This window comes from Amphiura filiformis, chromosome 3, assembly GCF_039555335.1.
Source record: "Amphiura filiformis chromosome 3, Afil_fr2py, whole genome shotgun sequence".
NCBI lineage: Eukaryota > Metazoa > Echinodermata > Ophiuroidea > Amphilepidida > Amphiuridae > Amphiura > Amphiura filiformis.
In genome coordinates this window covers 48,445,831-48,466,363 of record NC_092630.1, presented here as the reverse complement: position 1 = coordinate 48,466,363, position 20,533 = coordinate 48,445,831, and the positions used below count along the sequence as shown (strand labels likewise).

Below are 20,533 nucleotides of genomic sequence, written 5' to 3'. Positions count from 1 at the left end.
CGCATTTGTATCTCTTAAATTTCAGTAGAAAAAGCAAATTCATTTTTTATTTTTTGTTAATTTTTTTGCCTTAAAATCATGAAATTTTGAGATATATTTTGAAGAAAATTTACTTGATTCGATTTTAGGTTAAAAGGAATTGATATTTGTACTTGAAATGTGTTTGCATGAACCGCAGTTTTATGCTGTGTACTTTTGAACACTCACTTGCAAATGACATCTTATAATTCAAAATTAAGTTTTAAAAAAATCTTTAAAAAAAAAAAAAAGGAAAGGAAAAATGATTCTGCATTTGTTTTTGAAACTGCCAAACACTTTACATTTGAGACAACATTTTTTCTTACCATAATTTTATGATATTTTGTGCCTCTGACCATACTGATCAGTGACCAGAAACCTAAATGTTGTTAATTTTATTAAATGTATCAGGCATAGTTGAATTTATTATAAGCACTAAAATGTAGTAATACACACACATAGTGTTAGGGTGTAGACAGAGTGTTTATAGCCTATACAATGCACATTTGATTAAGTTTTTACAACACTCCATTATATCCAGGAATATGCAGTTGCAAAAGAAGATGAAACCTCCAAGGAAATGGCATCAGAAATATAACCAATTATCAAGGCTCTCATTGGAACTCTTGAGTTACATTTCATTCCCTCACAAGTCTATTAGATTGCGCTATTCCAGATTAAAACCATACACCCATGTAGAAGACACAACCTTAATCTTCCATACCATTTCAAATGGAGTTACCTGAATGGGGTAGCTCCATTTGAAATCTACACCCCTTGTGTATGAGATTAAGGCCATGCCTTCCACAAGGGGTGTATGGATTTCATCTGGAATAACCCATTCTCATTCTACTATCTCTGCATATTATGCTAATAAGGGTTGGTAACATGAGAAGTAGATTTCAACCCAAACCTTTCTGATGTAATACAATTTGACATAATTTAGCTTTATATTTAGATCATGCACTGTAGTTTTATTAAAAAGAATGATGCCATTACTGCCATTAGTAATACAAATTCCAAATGTTTTTATTTTTCTGAATTTTTCTTAATTTCAATGCTTATCCATCAAACAGCTTAAAATGTATTGAAAATGTTTTTCAAATTAGTTTAAATAATAATAATAATAATTTTTGTACATTTAACCCATTATTCAATCATTATAAAAAAACATAAATTGAAGAAATGTACAAGTTTAATTATTTATTTGAATAAAAATTGTAGGAAAGTATCAGACGACGGTGGCCGACATTATTCATGTGGCAACAGGCAATAGCGTAAACAAACAGACAATATGACGGCAACACTGCCTGGACGTTGGAGGCCCCGTGCCGAGGTGCGTTTTTAGCTCTATTGGCCCCGTTACAGAAAAAAAATGCACAAAATATATTTCTCAGTGCAATGTATACATTTTCACATGAAAATAAATATTTTCGGATTCAAAATGAATGTGAAGAAAAAAAAATTATTATAGCCGGGAGTGGGAATCGATCTCGGGACCCTCTGCGTGGGAGGCGAAAACCTTACCGCTAGACCACGCAAACATTGATACACAATGGGAGAAATTTTAACATATATCATAAACATATCGTGCGTTATTCATACAAAACATTCAAAAAACAGTACTTACAATGAGGTTCACTGTCGAACCTCAACGGATTTAGACTGATAAAAATAGTGCTTAATAACATGTATACACTTTTGGAATTATTTGAGACATTTTCATGTTTACGTGTAAAACCAATGACGACGTCAAAATTCAGTCAATCTTGGCCGCCCCCACCCTGGAAAGTATCAAATAACTGGGCAATGTATCAAATTTTGCAAGATTCATTTATAAAGATAAGATTCTATGCTTTTATTAATCAACAGCTGGGTTAATTAGAGCACAGATGTCTTTAAAACAATATCATGTCAGAAAACACTGGTATATGATTTCATTTATTCTTTTTCCTCCCTGACAGGAACCATCGACCTCGGAGCGTGTTGAGCCCGGTAAAGTGGATGGGGAGGAACCTGGTGAGGGGGCACCAGCTGAGGGAAAACCCTCCTGGAAGGCAGTGGTACACCTGCATCCACCACCGGCACTTCCCGGATTTTACCTGAAATCGGAGGGGGTTCTGCATCTTCAAGTAGACCACCTTCCAGACAACACAGTCGTCACGGTCGGCTACGTACCGGATACGCGGAAGAGAAAAAGAGGTCCTTGTCTATGATAGTTCATCCTGGAAGTGTAAGGCGACCTGGAGGAACCATGAATGGCCATCATAGTGATTGTGGGGATGGGGATCATGATATTATGACGTTAGCTTTGCCATCTACACCTATTGCTGCTGTAAGTTTGATTGTTTTGTCTGTTTGTTTGTTTGTTTGTTTGTTTGTTTGTTTGTTTGTTTGTTTGTTTGTTTGTTTGTTTGTTTGTTTGTGGTGATTCACTCTTAACATCATGACTGTACTATTCAAGCTCATTATGTTCAAACTTAAAATGATAATTCTTGAATGCGTACAGGGCATTTGTGGGGGAATGCTATGGAATACATTTTATGACATATGAAAACATGCAAGGTAAAAGAGGATATAATTGAAAAAGTTATGAAATTCAGAGAAATTTAACATTTGAAGTGGTTTAAATGGAGGATGTAGGGACAAAATATTAGCTTGAAAATTAAATCAAAACCTTCTTGTATTGATCTTTAATTGAAATTTGCATACAATTTCCAAAAATACATTTGAAAAATATTGTGGATCAGATGTGCTTACTCAATACTCAGGGTTATTGTAATGGTGGCTATGACTTTCACCAATTTTCATATCTAGATATTTTGTTTTGCTGCAACCTCTCACACACCTGTTCCCCCTTTGATATTTTGATTCGCAACAATTATTTTTCATCACATTTCCCTGTCAACAACAAACCAAGTGAAGACATTTAATTTCAAACTAATTTGCCAATAAGAAGTTCAAATTGCCACCTTGGAGATGACCTTTCTGCAAAATGTGATTATCATTTTTAGGAGTAGAAAAAGCGTCAGTTTGCTCAGGATTGAACTTAATGTGAAAATATGCCAGAAGGGATGAATAAAGATGGCTTCCTGCAGTATGCTGCCACTAGAATACAGGCATACTATGTGTGCAATTTAAGTCGTTTTACAGTTGCAAAAAGGCTTATAACTAGTCAAAAAAGAGCAGCGTTGAACATCTATCTTAATTGATATTGCAGTTACTGAAAAAAAGATGAACATTTAGTGTTGAATGTGATCAAATTAGGTTATTGATTATATGTTACATGTTAGCAAATAAGGGAAAGTAGCACCAGTTAGTATTTCATGCAGTGAATAGTGGATAATTATGGTAAATGTTTGGGTTTTTATTTGGTTTAATTAGTTTCTTGGAGGCAAAAACTGACAATCAACCAAAATTGCCTGCCAAATTGTTACTAAAAGCACTTGAGAGATCAGATAGCAACATTTGCACAGTATTTTTTTTTTGTGGGACATGGGAGCACATCAGGCACATAAAATTGCATTCCAATATGAAAAATGTCCGTCTGATATCAAATAATTTAGATTTGTTGAAATTCGCGATATAACACAAATTTTATGGCAAATAAACTTTACTCTTCCCTTTCTCTTTCCTTTTCCCTTTTTTCTGATCTTTTTCTCTCTCCTTATTTGTCTTTCCTCTTTTGTCTCCCCTTTCCCTTTCTTTATCTTCTTTTATTTTTCTCTATCATTCTATCCCTATTTTATATTGCCTTCTCTTTTTTCTCTGTCAATTGTCCCCTTCTCTCCCATACATTTTTCATTATTAATTTAACTTTCAAATATTTTTAAATACTTAAAAGTGTATTCTATTCTTACAAATACAGTACATTTCCTGAAAATGTCTAAAATATACACAATGATTGAAAAAAATATTACTGCTCACTTGTATTGATTAGTAGTAATATACTACTAATATTATTGATCAGTCATATGTTTAATTCACTATAATAGATATGATCAATATTATCCATGAATGAACGTGCCGATGTACATTATGTCCACAATTAATTAACACATGTTTACATGCCAATTAAATCACATATTTTGTTTGGCAAGTGGATGTTGGCAAAAAAATTTACTAAAGAACAGTTGAAATGTATTCATTTTGAAGAGGTAAAGACTGTAAAGTACAAATCAAGATGCTAAATTACTATTAAGTTTTCCATAAACTAAAATGTGTGATTTTTTAAAGTATCAAGGTAGGTCAGCATTTATGGTCAAATCAGTTGCAAATTATTGTAAAAATTTTTTCTAAATATGCATGAATTGTATGAGAAAGGTAGTTTGAAAATATTTTTATGCATAAAATTATATATTAATTTTAGCCCAAATTATTCAAATAAAAGAATAAATAAATTAGGTAAAATTGTATCCAAAATAAAAATGTGGGTTCCCTATAAAAAAAAGGTCACTATTTTTAAAATTTGCAAAACCACAATGACCAGAATAAAGCCCACAATTCTGTTCATAATAGCTTTGTTTCATTCAGATTTGTTTTAAAACTGCATAATTAATTGCTATAATGATTACAAGCTGACAGGTGCCCGTTAACAGGTTAAATCATGTGGAAAATATCAAAAGTACTAAATGCATGTGATGTGTTCTTCACAGTTTCAGTACATCATTGAGATCTTGTTATGCCGACGATGTATGAATCATTATCGCCAATCCGGCTTTAAATGTGGGGGGCACAAACGGCCTGAAATGTCAAAAAGTGGCTGAAAAGAACAAAAAATTGGTCATTTTGCCGAAAGGTGGGGGCATGTCCCCCGGGATTGATGCCCATGGTATGAATCAATGCTTTCAATAAGCTTTCAATCATCTGTATTTGCTCAAAATTTCCAAATATTATTGTGAAAATATTGCAAAAATGTTTTTTTTAATTTATTTCATTGTAATGATAACAAATCAGGCCATTAAAAGTTAAAGGTGCTGGGCTCAAAAACAAAAACATTTTATATGATAATTTTGATATACTATAAACAAGTACAATTCATATGTATTTATCTTTTGAGTTTTCTGATGACACACAGAATGTGCTCCAAGATTTGTAAGAAATTATTTAATATACTAGTAATACAATCACAGATCATGCAATTTTCGAGTTATGGAACATCATAATAAAATAATATATTGCACCATAACAACACTGTCAAAATATATTCAGTGATGTTATCAATAAAAATACAGAAAAGGTTTAGACAGAAAATAATATTATATATTTCCCCATGTTTTGTATTCAGTATTGAACTTTGTTTCATTCTGAGTATTCAGCCAACTGCATTATTGCAAACTGGCATTGAGGCACTGAATTGTTTTGATATGATGTTACATAAATTGCTACATGGTACCCAATGCTAACAAATCCAATTCAAAATTGTCAGTTCATGTAACACAATATTGATAATAAAATCTCATTCATTGATTATATGAGGAAAAACATCAAATTTTAAACCCTCCAAAGACTTTCCCCGACTACATTTGGCTGGTCATCATAAAGGTTATTTTTCTAGCAGATAAAAGGCTAATTTTGTCCTAGTTTGACCTGCCTCAGCCTAGTGCTAGTTGGAGCTATGGGATAGGGAACCCAATGGATCAATGATGTGCGATGGAAATCAATGAAAAATATGCATTATGAGAGGTAACAACGCTGCAGACAAGATGGAATAGCAGAGTGTCAAAATAAATGTGAGGCTTTCTGGCGACAAAGATTAACAAAATATGGTTTTCTAGCAAGGAATATGAACAAATTTAGGGCATATTGATTGGTTGTAGACACATGATCCTAAGGAAGTTTGTGACATAGTTTGAGCCCACCTTTGAAAATGAATTGAATGTTAATATAATCTTAAGGCCAAATTACAAAAAAGAGGTTTTTCTCAAAGCTCTCCAACTCTGAAAAACTAATGCGAAATGTGTTTTATTTTATTTTTAATATTTGTTTCCAAAGATTTTTTTCAAAGGTGAAAAAACCTCTAAGACTGTATGAAGTTTTTGTATTGAACATAGACAGTAACACTATGGCTGTCGAAAGAAAAAAAAAGTTCTTGTATTGAGCAATAAAGTGTTGCTGCTATTGTATAGTGAAGTAATCTAAGAGCAGGGGTCTAAAATTGTCAAAATGGCATTTCGATCATATTTTTTACACTTTCTGAAGAAAAAAAAAAGAAGAAAAATGTTTTTTTACTAATGCGGGTGAATAAGCTAATGCGCACAGGAGCTTTGAGACAAACCTTTTTTAATTTGGCCTAATGTAACCGTGTGTAGGAATGTACTTTATATGAAAAAATGTATTAGGTGTATAATGTATGTTAGACTATACAGATATTCACAGCATTGTCATCTTCATCACCACTGCCATCATTATCATCGTCATTGCTATCGTCATCACCATTGTCATCATTGTCTTCATTATCATCTTTGTCATCATCATCATCATCAGCTATCATCAGTCATCATCTTCATCATTCATCAACTGAATTGTTATCATGTATCAAGTACCTTACTGCAAGATGTATTTTATTTTTCATCATAATTTCATTTGTTGTTTTAAAAGCCATAATGTATGATTTCCATGATTTTAATTTTGTTATTCTTTACTCAAAATGCTGAAATAATATTAGAAATAATTGTTAGGGTCCATTTAAAACAAAATAACAAGGTAAGGGGAAAGCAACCCCACTGCATATTCTGGCTGTTTAACATCGAGTTCTTAGAGGGTCTTAATATGACCACAGATGTGTTGACCTGACACATACAACAAATTTGGCTGATTCCATCTAGGTGTAATTGGGACATGTGCAAACATTACAAACATGCCAGGTTTGATGAAAATTAACCAATTTCATAATAAGATCGTATATTCTGCCTTTAAATGGCTATTAAAACATCCTGAGCCTTCCTGTCCCTGTTCTTATATAACATCCCAATATTGTCATATATTGCCTGCAGATCATATCAACTATCTACCATGTTTATGCCTGTCATCAAACAATAACACTTGATTGTGTACTTAATATCATATTTTGATGTCAAAACTCTCAATCATTCTCATCGGTCCCTGCACTGCCTATCTGCCGATAAGATAACATTTAGATCCTGATACACCATCAGCATTTTAATATCATCTTCAACATGTTCAATATAAACCAGGCACAAAAAGAAACTCATCAGTTATATTCATCCTTACTGTTCAATAACTTGATTTGGATTATTCTGAAATATACATTTAATGATTTTGTTAATTGTTCTTTTCTTTCTCATTTGACACTTTGTTCGTGAACATTGAGCAATAATTGACCAAGATATGCGCCTCCAAACTTTCAAACCCCAAAATGAAAAGTTGCAATTTTAACGATTCAATTGTGCCTGTTACACTGTGTGCTTTATTGATTGGCCCGTGGTGCTTGTGTGCAATACAACGATGCGTTCCCATTGAAAATCATTGAAAATGCAACTTTTGATTTTGGGGTTTGAGGCTTTGGAGGCGAATATCTTGGTCCATTCTTGTTCGTTTTTCACGAACATGGTGTCAAATGAGAAAGCAAAGTCCAATTAACAAAATGTATATTTCAGAATAATCCAAAATTATCAAGTTATTGAACAGCAAGGATGAATATAAGTGACGAGTTTCTTTTTGTGCCTGGTGTATACTGATTGTCTTCAAGCATAGCAGACATCTTTTTTACAAAGAGAAGAACCATCCTTCATGATTCCTGAGTTCATGTGTATACATATCTTGTACCAGTTACGTGCAATTTTGATTAATACAATTATTGCAAAAGGCTGGCTATTTTGCATTGATAACACAATGCCTACTCCTCCTCATTTCCTTCCATCTTTATATTAGAGGATGTATATTTGTATTCAATGGCAGTTTATTCCAAGCTGTGTGAGTTCAGATGAAATGTCATATTGTACCTGCATGCAATAATCAGCTAAAAAGTAAAATTATTTAATGTAGACACGTTCAGGGCAAAAACATTATTATTTTATTTGAAAACATTGTGCTTTACTGTTTATCAACCCAATTCAAATACTTCTTCTTTTATGGGGAGACAATAATAATTATTATATTATATTTTACAACTACTACGTTGAAAGTTAAATCTGTAAAATCATTCAAAATCAGCCCATTTTCTGTCTAGCAAATTTTAGCCTCTCCACCACCCAGTCAGTGGCATGCCCAGGGCATTTTTCTGAAGGGGCAAAGGGGGGCAGGATAACTTTCAAGGGGTCAAAATTGACGAAAACTGTCAAAAATGGCTAAAAGTACAAAAAAAAACCCTACAAATCTTAAATATCAGGGCAGCCAGCATATCCCACAGGGGGCAAGAGAGGGGGAAAACCTCTCTTGGGGATAGGGTTAGGGGAAGATGCCCTCTCTAGCTATGCTACTGCCACCCCACCCCCGCCCCACCCCCATTTCAAAAGTAACTTTTCAAATCCTGTATTCACCAATGCCAGCACTGCCATATGCATATAATTTTATAGTGTTTACAAAATTGTCTGGTTCCAATTGCCTCAGTGTGAAAAAGCATTTAAGATAAACAAGCGAAGAGCATTTGTTTTAAAGACTATAGATTCTACCTCTCTGATGCAAACCTGAGACAAAAAGGCTACAATACAGCTTTTCATGTTTTTGTTTCTGTTTATACCGTCAAAAACCCAGTGGTTATTATATTTTGTAAGCATAATGGTTTTTGTATCGTGCATTATACCATTTAAGTACAAGAAGTATTAGAGCTGCTTTTTATCATTTTAACTTTACAGCACAGATCAATGTTGTTTGGATGTAGTGGCTCCTATGTTACCAGGGGGAGAATTTCACTGAGCATCTAAGAATGAATTCTCTCAAAAATCCTTATAAACAAATCAAAGATCCTTGTAAACAAACTTCTGTGAATCAAAGGTTCTCTCAAATTGTCAAATTCATCACAATAGATTACTGCAATATGCAGAATTCAAGAGTGATTCTCAAAATGTGTGATAAAATTATAAAAATGCACTTCTTGGAGTAAACTCAAGTTTTTGCAGTGGCAGCATCAGGAATTTGCTGGGGTGACATTTGGGGGGGCAAATACTGGGGAAAATATCAGGACAAAATTCATAAAAATGGAAAAATTTGGCCCAAAAATGAGTGATTTTTGTCCAAAATGGGGTGATTTTTGCTCAAAATATGACAATTTGAGCACGAAATATGGTCATTTTCATCCAAAATATGGTCATTTTCAGTGATATTCCCTTGGGGGGGTGGAGGGGAGGGCTTGACTGAGTTTGTGTGGATTCTCTGTTGGTGTAGCCAGAGGGGAAAGGGTACATTTCTCCCTCAGTCAGTACCCTTTTCCCCCTCCCTGCATTCCCCTCCCCATTGAGTCGACAGTTTATGCAGGAGTCTAATTACCTTTGTCCAGATTCCCCACCCAGGTTCTTTCTTCCCCATCCAGGTTCTTTCTAGCCTATAAGAGTAAAGAGTGTTTGCCTCTTTGCTGCATCCAGTACCTATGACAGCAAAAAGGCTTGTTACATCCGCAATTAAATGCAATTTCTATTGCAACACAAGGAAGCCATCTCACATCCTACTGTCTTGCATAAAAGGAGTAAATTGGTAAGGCTTTCAAATTATTTTTATCCAACGTGTATGGTCATCTGCGAGGAAATCAAATTTACCCGTGCCTGGCATGGACAAATTAAATGAACAGCTTCATCTGTGGTCAAGCAAAATATTACCTGATTAAATTTTAACGTTTCATATTGCAATTATAAACATTCAAGGAATATTTTGTTAATTCTTATTTTATTTTAAACTACGCCGTCCGAATAGACCACTTGGCATCTGACGTCATTGCCCGGCAGTATGCGCGCGAATCATGGCAATTTCCATTGTTCTTTGCCCTGCAGTGTGCGTACGCATCGTAGTCTGCTAAGGGCACATGCATTTTAAATCGCCCGCCATCTTTCATATAGTACAGGAAAGCCATTGAACAGTGTAGCGGCTCGTTCGAGCATATCGATAGACGAGTCCCTCGCCTTTGTTGATAAACAGTGATGTCAAGTGGTCTATATATATTGTCATTACAATATCTACCAGATGTAACTAAAAATTAAATTGTATTCAAAGTAAAATGGAATGAAAGGAAAATATATTATGATCCTTTTTGTCCTATAATATATAAAATAAGAGATTAATCAAAGCAAGGATTTACACATTTACTGTAAGGCTCAGAGTTTTTACAAGAATCTATCTTTAAAAGAACAGTAATTTTGTTTTTCAATTTCTTGAATATAAAATCACAGTGAAGCTTTGCAGTTATGCAGTCTCTTATGCAATTTAATGGTAGCATCGATTTTGAATTTGATATTATGTAGAGCAGAATGAGGCTAACAAGAGTGAGAGAGACGGGAGTTATTAAAGGAAACTTTGCAGTCATATGAATTTCTGTAATAGCTATCTCACAGGAAGATTGAGAAAACAGACAGACGGACAGACAGACGTAAGGACTCTTTTTGTAAGGATAAACTTTGAAGTGATGTGAACATGTATCTCACACATGGGGAGTCAGACGAAGAGGGAGAGAAAAAGACAGATGGATCGATAGACAGACAGAGGGGAGAAAAGGATAAAGGGAGCCTGGTGTATAGCGAAAGACAGAGGGTGAGAAAATGAGTGGAGCAAAAGGGGTTTGATTGGAACTTGTAGCCATAATGACCCTTTGCACACTAATCATCATGATATCTCACATGGTGAGTGGAAAGAGAGCAGTGCAGAAATGTATTAGGATCTATTTTGTAAATGGATTGAAACAGTTAAAAACCATGACTGAAGCCATTTCATATTATCAAAATACCCATTTGGCAATTTTAAACACAGTAAATGCTGTTTCTATTTTGATAACACCCAGTAATATAGATATCATAATGGAGGCAAGGTGGATATGTTATTTGTGCATGAGATATAGGGCTTCTGATTCCATTAACATTGATTTATTGTAAAAACATGCGCCATCTCACCCTACTATGAGAAGATGATCGGAAAGCTATACTGAAATGGAAACAATTAAGTTATTTAAGGAAGTAATCTGAAGAAATTTGAATGTAGATAAATTTTGCAGGATGTATCCGTTCCGGCAAAATTCAGTTTAGATCATGTTTTGATACAGATATTGTGATTTGCTTGAAAATATTTCTGCTTAAAAAATGTGTTGCATTGACCCGAGGCACCAGGCTTCAAATTTATAGGATTTCATCATACCCTGTTTCGTACTTCACTCTGGCAACCTATATTGTACGAATTCCAATATATTTGTGGCAAATTTGATCACCAATTACCAAATATGAAAAAAACTACATAATAGTGCCAAGTAATTTTCACAACTATGAAGGCTTGCCAGATGATATCATTCAAATGAATCACATGCACAGTAATTGAATTTCACAAACAAACTATTAAAAAAAAACCAAGGTATTAAACTTAAAGGTCTTCAAAATATAGGTTGTTTTGCACTACATGTACTTGTAATTCATAACCTCATCCTCTGATCTGCCTATACCCTGCAACTTAAGATGTTTATGCATCAGAATTAAAGATGCTTAGTCAAGTAAGTTTTTAAAGGCACTATCCCCAACATACAAAAATATATACTAAAGCAAGTTGAGCCCTATCAATTCCCAATACTTACCATTTGACAAGTAAGAATGTGAGAAGTTTAACCTTAATTTGAGGATTCAATCAGTATAATCTAATTGGAAAATAATAGTCCCAAGTAGCTTTAAAATGTTACCTGTGTACATGGTAGGCTAACTAACCATTTTTATGGTATTTCAACTAGCACATTTCAATGACTTTACATGTATAATGAAGAAGAAAGCTGTATCTTGGGCATTTAAGATGTGTCCAAAAACAAAACCTCAAAATTAGTTTCATTTTGCACTCCCTCTCAAATTGCCTAGTTATGATGTGTAACTGTAGTATAAAATTGTGATGCATCCTTTAAAAGCAAAGCCATAGCCCATGTCTATTTTTTCTGTAAAAAATGTTGATAATCCACCCATTTGTATAGGGAAAAGTTCACAAAATGTCTGCTTTTTGGGGACATTGAAATTAGATCTTTTATTTGAAGGGAAAAGTCACAAGAGGTCCACTCCTGCACCCCAAAATAAATTCCAGCTACAGGTCTGATTCAAAATTGAACAGAAATGTAAAAAATAATTTGTAAGCCTGATATTGGGAATAAGGTGATCCAAACTTCATACCTAAGCTTATTCATGAAACTGAAACAGCAAAAGAAACCAGACTTAAGATCACAGGCTCAAGATATCCAATGAACATGATAACTACATAATGGTGTCTAATTTTCCCTCCAATTAAGATCCATGTGCCTAAAACATTGAACTCATGCATAGCTGATGATACACTCATTGACTTTGCAAATGGTATACATTGTGTAGTGTAGTAAATTTTTATAGGTTTACATCAATTATTTGCTGTACCAGTAGATGCTCAAGATGCTCATTGCACTAATTTGAACTACAGGCACTGTTGAAGATACAGTGTGAAAGTGCGGTACAAGAAGCCAATTTTTTTTGTGAATGGGTCAATAGCATTAGACTAGAAAACACACAATATAAATGGCGCAGCGGAATAACCCTATGAATAATGCTTATCCTTTCTCAGATCTGCTTATCTGATTATTACGGCGGACAGAGCTCAATGACGAGTCAAAAGCTTCGCTAAATTAATTTGGCCACTAATTTTATTAATTATCTTAGACTGAGGCACTATTTAGTGGGTGAATTTTGCACAGAAATAAAGCGAAAGTTACCATTAGTATATTTTGAAGCTAAGACTGAGCAAAAGCTGTAGGCATAAAGTTAGTCAGCCACTTAAGTTGAATTAAATTTGATATAAAAATGTGTTAAATTATGACTGGCTGGGAGATATATAAAATGGCTTTGTTGATCAGAAGTGACTTCAAGGTTAGTACATATTGCAAGTGTCTTATTGTAAAATACCATTTGAAAATATACAGCCAGAGCAGTGGCTGATCCCCCTCTTGATAATACAGGTCCATTGCCAGGATTTATTTGAGGGGTGCAGGGAGCTACAAATATAGTGAACCTGTTGTGAATTTTACCTTCAAAAACAGCTACTTTCAATGTTTTTCCTGAAAAAAGTGGACCTTTTGTGATTTTTACCTTAAAAAAAGGGCTGATTTCCAATGTTTTTTTAACAGAAAAAAAATGGACTTTTTAAATGGCATTTGGGGATGGAGTCGCACCTCATATGCCCATCCCCCTGCTACGGCTTTGAATACACAGCAAATCCATTTACATTAAATTATTAATAAACTGTGTCTGGTATGGTGCTACCTGCAAAATAGTACAACAAAATCATTTTACCTTATTTTGTGCAACCTTTTGCAATCATAGTTTTCAGTATTTTAGGTCATTAGCAAAATTTACAATTTCAGCATCAGCCTGGTAAAGCTTGCTGACTGTTTATACACTTTCATCCAGTATTATAGATTGAGGCTAGTCAAAATATTATCAAATTGAATATTTTGCAGTAGTTTACTTTCAAGAATGAAAAATGAGACATTTTTAAGGCAGTAAGTGTTAATCAGTCCATCCAATTCACAGACATTGACAAAAATGAACACTGTCTTAGTAAAAAGTGATTGATGAGTTTAATTTTGATGTTATTTTCAAATATCAGTAGAAAATGAAATGACTTGCAAACCAAAATTTTGGAGTAATTATACTGGTCATTGCAACAGGTCAGTATGGTGTGGATTTTGGACAACAGCAGCAAGGTAGAGATGGTCAGTTATTGGATTGTTTCTCCAGGGAGGGCTTTACTATGGAGCTATACATTAGCATTTAAACAGCTCATTTTGGAACAGATTTTGTCATTTTGTTTTGCTCTGCAGTTTGGAATAATTTATTGAAATTTACTTGATAAAACAAGTATGAAAATCTTTCCTAATAATGGGGAAATTGATATTGCTATAGACCTATAAAGCTGTTTAGTATGTGATCTTTATAACTTTAATATCCAGTTGCGATAAAAAAAACTTATTGAAATGTAATAACAAAATGCAAATAGCTAAAAAAATAGAATTTTGCGGTTCTTGGGTTGCGCGGTTCTTGGGTTGCACAGTTCTTGACGTAAAGCATTAGACCGCAATTACACACATTTTAACTGGGGCGATTTCACTTGGAGCTGAGGGAAAATTTGTAATGCAATTCCAAAAAATAAATATAATAAATGGCTACCAAGTTAGCATATTTTGCAACAAAAACCTAGTGGAATGTGAATAATCCCCACACCAAGTCACATCAATATATGCCTTACCAGTTCCGAGAAATTGAACTCCCGAAATCGGACGGAGTGACAGAATGACCGATGGACAACCAGGAAACTAAATACCTCTGGTGGAGGCATAATAAAGCATTTTGCTGTTAAGTCTTCTGCTAGTATTGCAATAAAAGTATAAATATTACTTTATAATAATAGTCATTGTTCTCAAAGGAGTGGAAAAACACTTTGCCATCCAAATGCTTTTCAACATAAGATTTATAATGTAAAGGAAACCACAGGACTATTTTTACACTGTGATTCAAGGAATTACCTTTGTTACCTACACTAGGCTACAGATGCTGCAAATGTACAGTGAAGTATCTTTTTTTTGTCTGAACCCATATCAAAAGAGGTACCAGTAATCAATTAAGTTACTATATTTAGTCAAACAAAGGCAACATTAAAAGATTTTACACAACAATGATACTTCACATGCAAATGAGCACAAAAATCTTTAAAATGTGTTTTTGTCGGCACTGACTGAAGCTTTGAACTCATCATAATATATTTCCATTTAGTCATTCTAAGAACTGTGTGATTTTGTTTTTCTGCGAATAAGTTTACAGGAGAATTAAAGGATTGGAAATATGACCAGTATGTAAAAGCTATTATAGATTGGTTGATGCTGTGTTATCAGTGTAGTGGCATTTCTCTGACATGATGACCACCAATGCCAAAATGGTCCAGATTTTGTGACACTTTTTATCTTGTGATGTTCATATAAAATTGCAAGGATTAGAATGAAATAGAAACTGAATTGCTTTCGTAAGCTGTGTCCGGGGCTGTGTCTCATCATGGCACAAGTAGTATATATTTTATTTAGGTGAACCTTATTTCATGTACTTGTATCTTTAAAAAAATAACATACAAGGCCAAAAAAAAAAAGGTTTGTCTCAAAGCTCGCGCACGCATTTGTAAAATCGTGAGACTTGGAAAAAAAGAAATGCAGAATTTTTTTTATTTCAAAATTTTTTTTTTTTTTTTTTTCCAGAAAAATTTGGCGAAAATCAGATTTTTTTCTCCAAATACCATGAAAAAAGTCAGGAATAAAAAATAAAAAAATTGCATTTCGCATTTGTTTTCAAACCACTCGTGAGCTTTGAGACAAACCATTATTTTTTTTGCCTAACCTATAATAGTATATTTTCAGATTTTGTGGTAACACAATTTTCTGAAGTGTAATATTACAACATAAATGAGATGAGCTGACATATTATAAGGAGGAAAATAGTGCCAAAGGCTATTCCCATCTTTCATTTCCTGACCTACACGGGTTCATACATGTTTGCTTGTAGCGGTCATGGTATAGTAGATAGTGTTCGCCGGCCATCATGACCAATTCTGACCATTTTGGTTTACTGAACAGTCCACTTGCCTTCCATCACTCTTTGAATAATTTATATATTCAACTCCAAACCATTTTGAATTTCAAGTGCATCAAAGCAATCTTAAGATTTCACCCCTAATTCACCTGTCTGCTTAGTGCAGGAGGCAAAGCTTAGCACAGAATCCAGCTAGGATAAACACTATATGAGCTAGTAGTGTGCGGCATATAAAATGACCCAAATTTGCACATTTTAGCCCCAGTGAACATCAAGAATCGGTGTGTTACTTGGAGCACTAGACTAACAAACCTTGACAAATCATTATGCAGTGTAAGCATGGCAGCAGCATGTGTGATGCTGATGATGAGTTCAACGGATTTACTGCACCTTTAATAAACTCATCCACTTGCCAAAGTTCTGTTTACTGCTTTTGCCAAGCATGCCAAATCTACAGTAAGATTCACTTCCGTAATACCTGGGTATAGATTTGAATTCTCATCGTGGACACCATGGTTTGTATTTTACATTCATAATGACATTTGTACTCTAGGTATGAGATTTAAGCTATTGGTTTTGCTTTCAAATAAAAAGTGTCCATTTCAATTACCCGCCCAGTTTCATCCTCTTAATGCCTTTCTTCTGCCCATTTATGCCTTGATCATTTATTGGTGTACAGTCTTGTGTTGATTAAGGATGATCCTTGGTTTGCCTCTTCAATTTTGATATTGGAGTACAAAGACACTTTTCCAGATGGTATTGTTGCATGTGGCTATACATATAGGTGTAAACAATGCATGGTCTAATTATCCTACAATTGAGAAAGAGGGGTAAAAAGAGTAGAATTCAGACAAAAATTGTATGTGGAAGTCTCAATGTATATGTAATGCTATTTGCAGCCTTTGGAAACTACTAAGATTCTTTCACTGAATCGGCACACTCCTTCATGCACAGAAAATAAATAAGAGGCTCTATTCAGGCTGTGAGGTACATTCAGGTAAATGAGGCTTTTTTGTCTCATTGTTTTTGGGGAACGAATAAAGAAATCAGAGAAAAACTTAGAAAGCAAGGGTAGGAGAGGAAGATTCTGCATCTGGTGATACGCTTCAAGGTAAAACTCATCTGAACATCAGAAACCTGATATTCTCATTATTTATAATTTGATCGGTATGTTCTTCCGGGTTGGCGCACTACCTTCTTTTAAAAATATCTTCATGCTTCCCGGAAACGGAAGTACATTCCCTGCAAATTTAGGCTAAAATCACACATGCTAATTTAATCATCAAAAAGTGCATTCATGATCCATGTTAAGATAATAAATCCATTATAATCAACCGTAAGACTTCTGAAAATTTAATCATACATATTTTATTCTCCAATTTGACTAAATTTAGATAAAAAATATGTAAATCAATAATTTATTCGCACTCTGCCGATGGGTCGGATGGTGTCTTGTGGTTGCTCGTTGAGGTAGCATCTTACGGTGATGCGTCTACCAATTGTGGCGTGGAAGATGAAGCTATCTGGCATAATCTTCCATTATGACTAATCCTGGAGGATGGGGGCTGGTAGGGAATATTCCATTTTTTGGTATAGGGGTGTGAAAGTTACCATTTTAGTGATGAGTAATATCATTTAATATCATTTATCATTATAGCACTAGCAGCAGATGCTATAGATTGTGTCAATGTCAATTTTATGACTCTACGAAGATCATAATTATTTTTCAATAAAGAATTTGAGTAGAGGGCGTATGACTTCTTTATTACCAGAGCGCTTGTTTAGGATATGACTTCTGTAGGGGAGGATATTGGAAAATTTTCAAAACGGAAATATTACTACATGCAAGAGAAGTTCCAGTAATCATGGTAGTAATATGCGCATAACCATGTGGTTCAAAGGTATAACAGAGGTCAGGAAAAATTGACATTTTTGTCATGATGTATGGTATTTCATCCAATCACTATTCCCTGTATTTTACAACAGTCACAATATCAGGTAAAGCGCCATCATAGAAGTCAATTTCAGCTGTCATGGTTGTGTATATTAATAGACCTACACCATTTACAGGCCTGTCACCAGAATTTTTTTTGTGGGAGTACTGATTTTCCAAATGCAGACCTTTTCAAGAGAAATCTTCATCCGAGCCAAAAGTACTTTATCCCCTCTGCAATATCATTTTTGGATCCTCTTTTTTAACAAATTTCACAGAAAGTTCATGATTTTGGGTATATTTATCAAATTGTTTGACATTTTTGGCCCAATTTTGCTATTTTTAACAGACAAAGCAGACCTTTTGCAGATATATGGGGGTGCATCACCCCACCACACCCTCTGGCTACGGGCCTGACTATTTACCATCTCCCAATCCAGCAAATGTGTTATCACTGAAGCATTATATAGTATAAATACCAAAAATACCAACAACAAAAAAATACTAAAAGAATGAAAAAATGCAGCTCTGTCAAGTAATAACTTCAACCTCAATAAAATGATGTGTACAATTGTATTTATTTTACTTTCAAGCAGTCTTTGTATAGAAGCATTGATTGAATTTCAATTATTTTCGATACTGATAAATTTTTCCCATGGTTTTGGACTGTTATAAAATTTTCTTATTCAAATATCCAGAGTCAGAATGTAGCACTTAGCAGTGGCAAGGCCTCCAAGCTCTTCACACAATTACACAGTCAGCTATCAGCAGTAGATAGCAAAATATTTATGTCTCAGTCAATGATGGAAGATCAATAATTAAAGCAATATAACTGAATTATAATTGTCACTTCTCCATGATCTTCAAGCTTTAATTATTTAAATTAGATACAAGATACAGTTTAACATTCAAAGTGATTCTTTAACAGGTTTCATAAATAATACTTTCAAACTCTTCAACAGCTTTTAGTTATTTGCTTTACCCATTGTATTCACCAATGAATAATTGAAAATGGCTCTGCATAAGTCTTAGAGTTTTGCTGTTAGTTACTTTTCATGCAGTTATCATATTTGACCATATGCAAATGAGCACATGTACAATTAAAATATTGGTTGAGGCTTATTCAAGGAAATTGTAAAAATGTATAGAAAAAATGTTGTAATTTGACAATTTGGTCACTAGGAGTGATATAAATTTTACCACATGAACACCTTGTGTAAAAGCTTAAGTGATAGATAGATATTTTTACATTTACCTTGCTTTTATTTCTCATTAATCAAAAATAGAAATGAATTGTGAGGCATCCCATTGAATTTGTATCCTTAAAGTCAAGTAGTCTCTTACAACACTTTTAAAATGAATGCGATACTTTGTAGATCGATTCATTGCCTGCATGGAAGTCTACTCCTAGGCTGTAAGGTGTAATAGCACTTCTAGAGGATTGCATTTTCTACTTGAAATGATAAATCCTGTTATGAAAAGCTGACCCTTGTAGAATGCAGCAACCAAATTCAATAACAAGAGATTTATTTTTAAATGAAAATAATTACACCAAGGTTGAAAAGCACATCAGTGATTGATGCTGTTGAGTTTAATCACTAATCAATTCTTTGAGAATATTTATATTATTTTTTAGTTGCCAAATAAAATTGTAGTTTTGATTATTATCACATTTCAAAAGAATTTGAATTAATGATGTTTTATCAAGCTTAAAAATCACTTCAGTAATAATTCACAATTTCACACTCTTTAAATATAAGCAGCATATTAACATCGAACAAAAACAGGCTTTTGTAATAACATAATTATGACTCATTTCAAACCAGAAATCATTACTTATGATTTAAACTTGTGTGATTTGCCATTTGAGGAATAAAAATATTGATAAAACCTAAAATACACATACTTCAAGTTTCCTTAAATCAACCTTCATCACTATGAATTATTCTGGTTCCAGCTTTAGGTGTAAATAATACTTTGAAATTCAACAATCCAAAGTATCCTTATCATGATTCTGTTCTTCAGTAGTAAGCGTGGCTGTCTGTGTTTGATGTAGCGTCCCTTCGTGTCCAATCAGTCACAAACTTAAGGACGCTGAAATTAATGACCTGGTGTTGCAATCAAGCAGACAACTCATAGTGATAGTAAGATTTGTTGAACCAAGAGCGTTTATAAAATGCCTAATTTTTTTTTTGCAGTGACTTTTTTTTCACAACTTTAAAAAGAAAATTTGGCATTAGGAAATTTTCAAAAAATTTAAAGCTTTTTGTCCTAAAGACTAAGTCCATAAAATCCATGCCAATTTTGTTTTACAAATTGAATAATTAGTCAAGGTTTCACAAAATTAAAATGGTAGCAAAAATTAAAAGTGTTTTATGATATATACACAGAGAATAATTTACCAGGATTTATGTTAATTGGAAATACATAGTGCAGGCATATGGTGGGGTTGTCCCACTGGAGCTGCTCTCATGGGGAAGGATGCTTTACTGGTATAGGATGCGTTGCATAGTTGTAGATAATCGTCATACTGTAATTACGGCTTTTTGTAAATGAGATGCAAATGCATCACCAAATGGGTTATGCAGATGAAGTATTGGTCAACATTTTTATTTATTTTCAATATATCCCTATATTTATTTTTGTTTATTTATATTTTTATAAGAGTTAATTATTATAAGAGTTAAAGATTGCTGCTTAACATTACAAAATGAGTTCCGTATATTATTCAAATTTCTTACATTTGCATATTTTTTAACATTGCTAAATGGTTTCTGCCTTTTATGGAAAAGACAAAAATCCGACAAAATAATATATACTTTAAAAGTTTTATAGGATGTGAGACACAAAATTACCA

The 20,533-nt window shown here is 33.7% G+C and overlaps 1 protein-coding gene across 1 annotated transcript in view; it reads left to right on the top strand.

Moving 5' to 3' along the window:
- Positions 1 to 2,221: 2,221 nt before the first annotated feature.
- Positions 2,222 to 20,533, top strand: part of LOC140148646 (ninjurin-2-like) — a 95,109-nt gene continuing 76,797 nt past the window's right edge. Inside the window, exon 1 of the mRNA XM_072170676.1 lies at positions 2,222 to 2,353. Coding sequence (XP_072026777.1) covers positions 2,231 to 2,353 — 123 coding nt within the window. The 5' untranslated portion in view covers positions 2,222 to 2,230. The remainder of the gene's footprint in view (positions 2,354 to 20,533) is intronic.